This window comes from Dipteris shenzhenensis, chromosome 23 (assembly GCF_047967505.1).
Source record: "Dipteris shenzhenensis isolate YYH24624 ecotype China chromosome 23, Dip_SZ_1.0, whole genome shotgun sequence".
NCBI lineage: Eukaryota > Viridiplantae > Streptophyta > Polypodiopsida > Gleicheniales > Dipteridaceae > Dipteris > Dipteris shenzhenensis.
In genome coordinates, this window is record NC_141618.1 from 12761740 (window position 1) to 12774916 (window position 13177).

A 13177-nucleotide genomic window follows, 5' to 3' on the forward strand; every position below is an offset into this window, starting at 1 on the left:
ATGGCAAGCCCACAATGAAGGCCATGGAAATACTCGATTAGAGAGACATATCCAGAAATAGTACTCAAATTAAGTGGTGGCTGCCAATGGCTAAGGCTGGTTGTGGAGGAGGAAGGGAACATAGCCTATGTGAGGAATGAGTATGGAGGAGCCGAGGGGGCTATAGGGGATGCTGAGAGGGGGTCAAGAAAATAATATCTAATTATGATATGCACACAAAGCTAACACACATAATTCCTTATCTAGAGAAATTAACAAGAAGGCTAAAATAATTAATAAACTTTCCCATAACACATAAGTACACATCTTAAACCCTCACACACCAACACACACATACTACTACACTAGTAGCTATAAGGTATGCTAATAAGCACCACATAACTAGGAGTAGAAACAAACCTGTTCTAGGAGACCAAGTCATTCGTGTTGTAATCCTCTAACTAACCAACCCAAAGGCCCATGAAATGGAATTACTTAAAGGAATGGTTATACTACGAGTCTCTTACATTAACCCATCTAACTAATCAATGGGACAAATTTTCCATTATTACCTGAACCCACCAACCAAAGACAACCAATGTCATCCATATCATGGAGGGAAATCAATGTCAAGCAAAAAAGAGACCTTGAGCATAAATCATCAACCTTGAGAGGACTCCACATAAGTGAAGCAAAGGAAAGGGAAACATCCCACCAACTTGATTAGGAAGCCGACCAACACACCTCATGTAAGAGCATTGAGAGGCAAATTAAAATTGAAATGTATAGACCTAGTACCCTCACGGATGTAAGAACTTAACCATGGAATAAAAAATCTAAAGGAGGAGAACGATAGGAATAATAAAGGCTAAGTCCCTTTAATCTTGAGTATTAAATGTCAAGTTTATAATGATAGGAATAATAAAGACTAAGTACCTCTATGGGCACCAACTCCCTTTAATCTTGTGAGGATGAGATTTATTTAACAATATGCCATGAATAGAAATTAGTCAAATTAGCAATTGTGTTCTATAATAAAAGAGCTTCAAATATGTCTTTATGCAATCACGAGGGATTCACTAGTATTAATAAGGAGACATCACCTGCGTGCAATAAATATATGAAAATTCCCCTTTTCTACCCCCTATTTACGAGACCTTACCTTATAAAATGTACCTTCCTTCTCTTATATAACCCCCCTCCCTTACTTACACACACGTGGTACCATATGATAAATCCTAGTGGACCCCCCAGGTATGCAATGAAATTTAGGTAACACATCAATTACATTAATTTGAAAGGAGATGGGTTTTCACATATTAGTGTTTTTTTGTTTTATCCCCCCTCATCCAAAATTCCCCCCCCCCTTGGGCCTCACATATCATGAAAAACATGTACAAATCTTAAAATCTTGCACATTTTTCAAGGTACGTACCTCATATTTTGTGGGAGGCGGACATGAGATTTTCATATTTTCCCTTGCATATTTAAAATTTTTAAAGGAAATCCATGCATATTCTATATGGACCTTGTCCCCCCATATCCTAGATTTTGGTCGAGGGTAGTAACATAATACATGTTGAATTGGGGCCCCTAATGAAGGAATTACGTAAGAGCCATTAATAGACATAGTCACATGACAAGTATAGTATGCACTTTGCTATCCATCATATCCTCATCCAATCCAATTTCTAGTTGATCTATTCTAGAAGGGATGAGAATGCCCATGGTCCACAATGCAATTTTCCATGGGCCACAATGAATCTGGGTGCCAATGTAGCTTTCGACATCCTTCTATAAGAAGCTCCCTCAATGTCTTCAACTAACGCATACTTTATGAAAAGTCCAATAGCTTCACACTTTGTCAAATCAAGTGTCTTCAAGAAGACCACATACCCCAATCTATCTTGTAGCCTCAATAGCTTTCCATAGAATGCTATACGAAGAAGACTCACTGTACTTTTAGTTGACCTATGCTTTGCAGAAGGCCACACAAAAGGAAGCTCATAGTGCTTTTAGTTGAACTATGCTTTGCAGTAACTCCTCTAGCCCTTGGCATCACCCTCAATTCCTTCAACTCACCTATGCTTTATGGCAACTTCTCTAGCACTTCACATCTTGTCAAATGAAGTTCTTCCATGGAGATCAGATCCCCAATATGTCTGGCAACCTCCATAGATTTCAATATCAATCCTTAAGAAGTATCCTCAAGACCTTGAATCCATCCACTTTTTGTGGCAACCCCTAGTATACATCGAAATGAATCGTTTCCAGTAAAATGGACGCGTCAATTTTACGAGCAAAAACCTATGAGCAAGTTTATCCAAGCATGTTTTTCAAGAGATTTAAAAAATTGTATTTCTTTAGGAAAAATGGTTTTTGCGCTTTTATTTTCACTAGAACTAGATCCCTTTATCATAAAAGTATACAGACTAGTCACTCATTCATTTTAACATAACATAAATAAGAATTCATAGACCAAAATCCCCTCTTAAAAATACCAATTTTGACCATCGTATGAAAGCTTGTGAATGCTCAAAATATTGGTTCATTATAGTCAATTTGACATCTAGGGACTAGCCTAGACATTCAATCTACATTGTATACAATAAAACATAGAGGAACATTCAAATGCTAACATCTACAAGAATCCTTGTGAGGTTTTGCCTGTCAACTATCGCTTTCTCCTCAAATTAAAAGAAGCCTTGGGACCATGTCCAAGGACACCCTCAAAACAGAGGTCATGTACCTCTTTAAGAAAAAAGAATCACAACTAGTGGTTCTCATGTGAGATGACATCTACAAGTAACATGAGGAAATCATTTGTACTTTGAAGTTCTATGCCAACGTCAACATTAAATGGAAAGCTAGGGCCAATTTAGATGGAGTTTTTTATCAAATTTATACTCTTCATTATTCTATGTAGCTACTACTTGAATTATATATATCCATTTGGTAGCCCATACTACATTCCAAAGTTCCATCTTTATGATAGATGCAAAACCTGTGACAAATCCATCGACCTCAACTAAGGTGCTCATTATTATTGGAACATTCACCTTGTGAATGGTTTGCTTGTAATTATCATAGTTGTCAGTGGCATTCAAACTACACTTTGTCAGTTTAAATAGTGTAAGATACCATTTGGTGTCATCTTTTCAAGACATGATGGAATATAGAAAGATGACGTTTGTCATATTTAAGATTAGTAATTTCATTTCAAATTGACAAGGAAGAAATAATAGTCTCCTCCACGACTTTTGTAATGCAAGATTGTAGATAGCTTCATACTTGCTTTATATTAAAAGTTTGTAAACTCTGAATGTAATATTGCTATGTCATGCCACAATGAGTTTGGAGAAACTTCAAATGGTAGCCAACATTGAAAAAATATTGAAATAGTTTGAAGCTGAAAAAGGATCATGGATGCATGGCACTTCATATAAGAGAGTTGTCTTATATGTGTGCATAGCTATGATTTTTCCTAATATTCGATGGTGGTCACAATCTCAAGGGTTTAAATATGGACTGTGTTTTATAAAGTTGCAAGATGGAAGTTGAATGAATGGCCAAAGTGGATCTTCTTTCACCATTATGCCATTCAACTCAAGAAAGTACTTGGTTGAGATTATACGTAATTCTAAGTACACACAATAGACGCGCACTTCCAATTTTTCATTGTCAACATCCACATTCATGTTTAGATTCACACAATAAATGAACTAAAGGACCATGATGTGCTATGTATGAGAGCAATGTCCATTGTGCCACAATACTGGAAAATAGGAAGCCTCAAAGGAAAGGAGATGCAAGTGTAGAAATGAAAATAATTTTTGGGGGGAGGGGTCCGAGGGGGGGAACAAGAGAGCATGAATGCTCCTAAGCATTGTACTACCTTCACACTTGTTATTAGCACAAATTTTATAATGGGAAATCGACAAGATTTAGAGGTATTTCCAGTAGACAAATAAACACATCCATAGAAAAAAAAACAAATAGATAGACAGACAAACCACATAGATAGACAGACCAATAGATAAATAGATAAATACATAGTTACATAGATAGATAGCAACATAGGTATGCAAGTAGGTGGGCAATTGGGTAAGGGCAAGCTGTGTATGTATGCATGTGTGTGTGTGTGTGCGTGCGTGTGTGCACACACGTGTCTGTGTGTGCGTGCGTGGGTGTGTGCATGCGTGAGTGCATGTGTGTGTGTGAGTGTGTGCATGCGTGCATGCATGATCCAATGGCATGTGTGCTACCACCCTGTGCACGTTTTCTGCTTTGGGGTGTTTATGCATGCAAGATCACTATGTGAAAGGTGACATCATTTGGCTCAATATCCGTGGGCAAATCATACATTTATATGTGGGGATTTCAATAATTACCCTGGTAATGAAGATAGCAGTACATATCATTCGCATATGATGGGAAGAGAAAGACATGCTTGATACTTTGTAGGCTTGCGACTTATGGCAGCATCTCAAACCTGATGATGTGGGATTTACTTTCCATCATAACACATTCACTCAGTATTTGTCACGCCTTGATAGATGGTGTATGCTTCATGTAGTCCAATTTGATGATTTTATTTGTGACATGTATTTGGAATATGACTTATGCTTATTTGATCATTTTTCGGTCTCTATGACCTTACATTTTGGCCTACCAATGCATGATGTGTAGCTATCATGCAAAAGTTTTTTGTTGGTAAACTGACCTTATCTCATGCATCATGTCTTTCAATTGATGGTCAAGGCTCTCATTCATTGGCCTGTGTTGCATGCTTCCCATTGATGGGAACTGGGCATGGTACCAGTTCTCCTTGGGAATGCATGACCTCATCAAAGATTCTAGCAAATGCTATCTTGAGGATTTGAGGCATAAAGTGTAGATGCAAATTCTTTGGTTCAACATTTCACTTCTATAGCGCATCAGAGCCAATTTTCCGTAGTGGACCAATCCACTTTGAGAGAAGGCAATCGATCGAGCAAGCGAGCCCAAAAAAGCGAGTGATAATTTGTTGAAGCGGTAGGAAAATCAAGCAAGCAAAGAAAGAATCTAAGTATCTCATAAAATAATTGCTTGAAGTATAAAGTATACAAAAGGGGGGTTATGTGCCACATATCTTGAAATTGAGTAATCCAAAGTTAAGGACTATTTTAACATGACCCCATTTGGGTTTGGCAATTACCTCGAGGGTCACTCATAAACATGTAACATAGCACTTTAGTGCATTGAGGGGTATTTTTTTAATAGGGGGGACCTACATGTCATTTATCTACATGAGGGGATTGAAAATGTAAACACATGCAAGGGTTTAACGAGTTACATGAGAAAATGTCAAAATGCAAGAATAGGTGTAATTTTTAACCCATGCTTGCTCACACATGCTTTATGGGTTTATGAAGAGTGAACCCCCCTAGTGCAATTAAAAGGTAGAGGACATTAAATTTGCCTTTTTTTTTTGCCAAAATAGGCAGTGTCTTCTCACTCCCTATTATGGGACACATTGCTTTAAATTTGGTACAACAAATTGACAAAAATTTCACAAAATTCATATTCTGATGCACATAATTTTTTTAGATGGTGCAAAAAGGTATGATATTCATTTAAATTATGTCGTGTTATTTGATTTGATATGTAACATGACACCATTTCTTTTTTATAATCAAAAGATGCAGGGATGTTAAAAACTTGTGTTTTGGGCTAAAAAAACCAAACTTTGACACTTGCAAGGATACAAGAATGTGAAAATGTCATCTTTTGGACCAGTTAACGCACTCCCTAATCTGGACCAAAAGATGACATTTTCACATCTCTATATCTTTTGGGTTACAATCCAAACAGGGTCATGTTACATATCAAATCAAATGGCAAGGCGTGCTTTAGATAATTATCATTCCCTTTTGCACCATCTAGTAAAATTTCAAGCACCAAAATATGAATTTATGGTCAATTTGTTGCATTGGTTGGATTAGTGGGATGTAAGCATTGGGGACCGATGTTTTTGTAGTATAACAAAGAATTGTTCCAAGAGTGAATAGAGTTTAAAAAGCTAAGCATTTATATATGTATGGGATGTAGACTAATCCATTCAAGGAGTTCTTGGAAACACCCCACTTGTGTGGAAGGTTGCATTGATGATCTCAATTACTATGGTGGCAAGAGAGAACGTGGTTGCAGTAGGGTTTCTCTTTACTACTAATAATGACTTGGTAATGAAACATACCTACTCTATTATAAGTGATGTAAAGTTAGTGTTAGTGGCTTTAAAGTTATATGCATATTTAACCTTCTAGTATTGAGGAAAGTATGGACATTTGAATAAACTTATATTTTTTTGCTACTCAAAGAGTGGATTTATAAATCTTTTATTGTTTTGTTGACGCTCATAGGGTATTTTTGTGAAGTGTTTGTCCGATTCTCTCTCAAGAGGATGCACATAAGCTGGAGTTACCTTTTATAGATTTAGAATTGAAGGCGGCATTATTCAAGTTGGGGCGCTCTAAATCTCTGGATTGGGACAACTTGACAATTGAATTTTTTGCAAAATTTTGGGATCAGCTAAGCCATGTTCTCTTATTCATGATTAATATCTCCCTTCCTCTTGGAAAAAGGGTTTGCTACCTTTGATTCCAAAGAAGCCCCTTTGTCAATTTTTGCTTGACTGGCACTCAATCACATTGATGCTTGCGGTGTACAAGTTGATTTCCAAATTGGTTTTGTTGCGTATATCACATTTTTTGTACATGGGATTGCACTCTATCCACTATGGTTTTGTGCCTCGCAGGCAAATTATGGACAATATTGCAAATGCTTATATTGGCATAGAATATGCCAAATGCACTCATCAGGATGTTCTCATCTTGTAGGTAAATATTGAAAAATCATTTGACACTGTCAAATGGGATTTTATTGGCGACAGTTGGGCTTTGGGCCAAAGATGCAAAATCTGATTTATTGGCTATATGATGAGGGCACTGCATGTTGCCCTTTATCAGAGGCCCTTTCGTCTTCTTGGTCCTTGGGCTGCTTAGTTCGACAAGGATGTCCTCTTAGTGCTCTCCACTTTGCTAATGCTACTCATGCCCTGTTGATGCATATAGAATGTCTTTCTTAGCGGGATTTGCATGGCATTGAGTTTCTTGGAGCCGGCTTTTGTCAAACAGGTTTATGCTGATGATTCGTTTTACTTTCTACAAAACTCGGAGGCTAATGTCAAGCACATTATGTGTGCACTTAATTTATTATGTCTTGCAATTGGGCTCAAAGTTAATTTCAATAAATCAAAGCTTTTGTCGCTCTATCAATGTGGTTGGCATAGTATCCTAAGGCTTGGTCTAGTGCTTTCTACTAATCAAGTCATGCATCATTTGGATTATCCTACTGAGTGGCATATTTCTTTCCCACAAGGAAGATTTTGGGTGTTGCAAAAGCTATACCGAAAGTTAGATTCTTGGAAGTTATCCACTTGGCCATTGCATGTTCACCTTCGAATTGTGTAGTCTATTCTTATGGCTTATGTGCAATTTCATTTGCCTCTTCTTCCCAATTCTTTGCAAGATGTTCAAAAGTTTATCACTAAGGTTTTGGAATGGTTTTGGCACACCAACCATGATCGCAAGGCACTTCACCTTCTCAGAAGCAATTATATTTGTTTGCCTAGGCTGCATGGGGGTTTGAATATTCTTAATCTTCACACTCATTTGTGCGCCCACAACGCTACACTTTTGACTACCTTTTTGGAGCAAACTTAGCCATGGTCTCTCATGTTTACTCACCTCTCTCTATACAGAAGCTTTTATGGCATCGAATTCCAACTATATCTGATGTGATCTTTGGATACTTTTCCGGTTGTATTCCTGGCTGCCCTTTCTCTTCTAGGTTGATTCATGATTGGCGACGACTTCTGAATTATTTACACCGGTGTGGTTGACCTCCAGATCCTGGTAACACCCTTCGATTGCAAAGTCTTCACTAGGGTAGAGTCTTTCCACATCCTTTAGCTCATTTACAACCTCAAAAAGCGTATGTTCTGCATCACTTTGGGGGTTCTAGAATAGTGGATGCTATAGATGATGATCAAGGTTACAATCATAGGCCTATTTGGCACATTGTTACTACTCCATTGCAACCTTTCCAACTTGTCCCTCCTTTGTTTTCCACTCTTTCTTCACAAGACTACAGGTTTGATAGCTAGCTTCCAACTTACTCTTCTTCTTCCATTGATGATCTTTCTGCAAAGAAGGCTTATCATTTATTGCTTCTGGATCCAAGACCATGGTAGCCACGTTTGGCATCTTAATAAGTCTCTTTCTTGGTAGAAGACTTCTCTTCTGCCGCATCTAGAGTACTAAGCTACCTCTCAAGCAATGGTTTTTTTTTATGGTGCTGTTTGGTTGGGGCTTTACTAGTGGGATCTTTCTTGGTGCTCGATGTATTAGTTCTTTAGCTTGCCCTCCTTGTTCTCATGAGTGGGAGATGGTCATACATCTACTTTGGACCTGTCCAATGATCGTACTTTTCTTTTCAAATTGATGACAAGACTTCAACCTTGTTTTTCCCATATCTTGTTTTACAAGCGGTTTTGGTTGTTTGGCAGACATACACCTATGTCAAATAGTGATCACTCCTTCTCCTGGTGTGTTTTTGGGCACTTTGATTGTATGGTGCTTATAACATTTGACTCTATGAGCACTCTTTGATAAATGTCTTTCCCCTATTTTCGAGCTTCTTTGTTTCGATCTCTTCAAGATGCTCATTCCCTTGGATACTTTCCCTAGCCAAGTTATTATTATTTCTAGTTTTGAGTAGCTGTTCTATTTTGAACTATGAATGTACATAACTTGTTGGTCTTTTTATGGTTTCTAGTTCTAATTAGTAATTGTCCCACCTTGGGTCAGCTATGATTATACATTCTTCATAATGGAAAGTATCTTTCACCAAAATAAAAAGTGTACATGTGTGTGTGTACATGCGCACGCATGCGTGTCTATGTGCACCTCTACCATGGCTCAATTTTCAATTATCTTGAAAGAATTGCGGGAGTAGGCCATCATGTGAGACAAGCTATCACCACCATCTACTTTATGGTAAATAGCTTAAGTTGTTCCTATACAATCATGATTCCTTCCTTGCTTATTTTACTACATTGATAAAGAATTTATAGAACCAATAGTTGCACATATCTTAAGCATCTCTAAGTTCATACTTGTGCAATTACCCTAAAACTTGCCATCAATCTTTTAAATTTATGAGCAAATCCTTGTGTTCATAACTATTGCAAGTATACAAGATTGAGCATCATAAACAAAAGTCTAAAAGATGCATTAAGTAGGCTCATATTTTGCTTGAACCCAAATGCAAATGTACTTATGTAGCCTATACCCAAGTCCAAATGTGTTCTTCACTATTTGCAAGTATACAAGATTGAGCATCATAACCAATCGGTTGCAATACCAAAATACACCACCTTGCAATATTTCAATCTAACTACTCTCAGCCTAATAGAGCATCAAAAAATGTATTTTGATCTAAAAGATGCGTTTAAGTAGGCCCCTAATTGTATTTTGCTTGAATCCAAATCCAAATGTCCTTATTTAGCCTATACTCAAGTCCAAATGTGTTCATAACTATTGCAAGTATACAAGATTGAGCATCATTACCAATCGCTTACAACACCAAAATACACCACACCTTGCAATATTTCAATCTTAACTACTCTCAACCTAATAGAGCACCCAAAAATGCATAAAGCTACCTTGTATATGGGTGAATCTGCCTAGATATGTGCATAATTATAGCCAATATGCTTTGACGACAATGTGTGTATGCATGTATACATGCACATGCATGCGTGTGTAGGTGTATCCATGTGTGTGCATGCATGTGATTTCACCAAAAAGTGTGTGCATGTGCATGAGTGCACATGCAAGCATGCATGCATGCATCCATGTGTACATGTATGGGGGGGCGGGGGGTGTATGAGTGTGTGCGCGCACACAAAGGCGCCCATATCCAAAGAAACTATAAGCTTCCGATCAATGTCCTCAAGAGAGGGCAAGGGACACATGCACAAAAGGCACAAACATGCACACACCTGTGCCAAAACTCGTGCTCATATGGAAACACGCAGGAGGAAGAGGGGGGAGAGAGAGAGAGAGAGAGAGAGAGAGAGAGAGAGAGCTACCAATTGGTATTAAATATATCAACCAAGAGTTTTAACTTACAAACAATGATGAATGGAATAATGTGAACCAATGCAAAATTCTATTTCTCCTAGTCTCCCGGTTGTTCGTCCATTCGCTTCATGGGAAGTTTTGCAAATTGATTTACGAGATACATCAGTAATCACTCAGTTGCTTTAACTGATAGTCGTTCTGAATATCAACCCCACCAAAACAAACAATATATAGTAAGAAAATCTATGCAGCATCAAAACTAGAGAGAGATTGGAAATTGGTTTAAAAAATTACTATAAATGATTTCCTTTGCTCATTAATATGTTGACAAAAGAACGAAACTAACAAAAAAAGTAAAAACCGTTGCAAGTTTTATAAGTCAGCAAGAATTTACTAAGAAACTCATAGGTGACGATCATAGAGGTCCCCCACAAGGACATGCTGAGAAATCGTGGCCCAAGCCCCCGATAAAACCCTTTCCAACCATCTTCATTCAGAAGCTCCTTTACAGTCCCAACAATAGTTGGTGAGCAACCCTCCTTGTTCTCCATTACCTACATGTATGTTAGGTTAGTCTGGTCAAAGCCAACAGAAAATCACAATTTCTGGAGCACTAAAACAAAAAATTGACTGTTGCATGTTCCGAATGTGACCTGAAGGCGGGTCTTAATGGTGTCAAGAGGAGTGGTAACTATCGACGATGCAGCCCCTGCCACCACACCCCCCACAGCCTGAATTGATATAAGTAGTCCCTGACTTGGGGTTTTTAAACTATCCACATCGCCATAACCAAGACTCCTGCATAAATATGCTTGTTAGTTTGTGAAAGCCAAAATATATAAGAGTATATAAACAGTTTCTTCATTATATGCAGTATGGAAATCGGGGAGACTACAAAAATGAGAATTCATGCTCAAAAATGCTTCCTAAGCTGAGGATTAAAGATTGAATTTGAATTTGCACAGACTAATCAATGTATTCCCTTAGACATCGTTGTCTTCAGTTTTGCAGCCTTTCAGCTGCAGGTAGTGTACACATTTGTAATTTATATTTACCATCCCGTGGAGCTATAGTATGATATTTGGGCTGTACACTTTGCTGTGTATTTCCAGATCTGAGTTGTTCCTCATTCATCAATGTGCACTTGTGATTTTGGTAGATCAGAGAGAGCAACATGATACCTGAATTGTGAAAGTTATAAGCATAGGCTTGCTGCAGCATTCTCTGACAAGTTGGTTGACCTGCCCAAGGCAACCACATTGTAGTGTCTCTACAGGACAAAACATGAGGCAAATGGCAGAGCAAACAAATAGAAAGTGAGGCTGATAGCTAAGGGCCGCGCACAGCTAAGCACAACACCGTGAGAGTTCTGATTGCATCAGCAGCCTATCATGGATCAGATAAATGTGAAGTCTCCTTTCTTAATTAGGATTTAGAAGAATGGATTTATTATATGGAGAAGCCAGCAAGGTTTGTTGCTAAAGACCAGACAGGCAAGGTATGCAAACTTGTGTTCCAAGATAGTGTTGGAAAACTAGAGGCAGGTTGCTTGCTTAGGGCCAACACTACTCACGCAGTGGAAGATATACCCCGAGTTCACAAGATAGAGAATGGAACAAAAATCACACGTGCTTTACTTGAAAGCAAGAGGACAAACAGACCTGAAAGAGAGCTCAGACGTACAGCCAAAACTGTTAGAAATGGAAATCCCACCAGAGGGTATCGCGCAGCAAAGACTCATAGATGAGCACAGGAATAACACAAGGAATTGTTTCAATACGGAATCAAACTTCTTAACTTGAGTGTACTTCACAATCATAGGTGTGTGTGCAAGCCAGTAAATAGACAGTGCATCCAACACAAATATAGAAGCAACACTTAAATACTTCATCCGTCCACAAGCTGGACACAATACAAAAGAGATGCAGAGTCCTACCAAACCGTGGTCCCCCGATCTTACCAAAATGTCCTACTACTATCTGCCTGGCACCTCTAGATCTCTGAGCCCGCGTGCTCCTTTGAGCTTATGTAGACTCTTTGTCCAATGATCCCTTCCACCTTGCTGTCCGGGTAGCCCGCCTAGGTGTGCAGCTTGCCTTGAGCTAAGTCTGCAGCCCTTTGTAGGTCTTCTTCACCTCCTGGATGCCCAAGGAAGCCCTCTTTTCTGGTCTGTGGATTACTGCTCCAAGTGATGCCAAGAAGGAACCCAAGTGGCCCCTTTTATAGGGGCTGAACCCCCTGCAATAAAACCGACTGGAAAGGGGCTTCCTGGCTGACTCAAACAGGCCCACTCCCATCCATTTTTCCAGCAGCCTATAAAGCCTCCTTATAGGGCACATTTCCAGACTTCGGCCGGCCCTGCCAGGCCAAGTAGCAGGCTGCCACTGGCCAGGCAGGCCTGCCCCTCTTCCAGCCTCTTATCCATGCCCATAGGCCTTCCAAACTGCCGACTTTTGCTGCGCCTTTGCTTCCTGCCTGTTCCGTCTCTTGCTGGGCTCCTGCAGACCTCCAGAACTGCTCCGAACAGCCCATACTTCTGTCCGTAGCCTTCCATGCAGATCCGTGCCCTTCTGACATTATCCTCCAGGCCACGTAGCCCTTGCTTGCTGGGTTCCCTGTGCATTTCTGTCCTCTCCAAGCATGGACAGCCTCTGGAAACTTCTGCCCTCCATGGTGGCTCTCCTTGCCAAGTACACCCACTCTTTGTTTGCTGGCCACATGGCAGCCCTGTGCTGCCCATGTGGCAGCCCCATGACCCAATCTATATCCTATGGTCCACCCCCCGATGCACTCCTTATTTGGGAGCTCACAAGTGGGGAGATGACCAACCCTAATCCAACAAAAACAGTGTAGAGAAACCATGTACAAAAACTTGCCAACGTATGTACCAACACCTCTAGAAACAATCCCCAATGTAAGGCACCAAACCAGGCTCTGTTTGCTACACCTTCTGATGGAAATTCCTCTTCTGCCATGCACCTCTGTATAGGCTTCAGTAGCTGCTCAAGGCT

General features: G+C 39.4%; 1 protein-coding gene across 1 annotated transcript in view; it reads right to left on the minus strand.

Moving 5' to 3' along the window:
- Positions 1–10241: 10241 nt before the first annotated feature.
- The window catches only part of LOC147887002 (uncharacterized), a 43056-nt gene continuing 40120 nt past the window's right edge, over positions 10242–13177 (minus strand). The window contains exons 4-6 of the mRNA XM_087394682.1: positions 10820–10964; positions 10561–10720; positions 10242–10364 (exon numbers count right to left, since the gene is read on the minus strand). Of these exons, the coding sequence (XP_087250808.1) occupies positions 10336–10364; positions 10561–10720; positions 10820–10964 (334 nt within the window). The 3' untranslated portion in view covers positions 10242–10335. The remainder of the gene's footprint in view (positions 10365–10560; positions 10721–10819; positions 10965–13177) is intronic.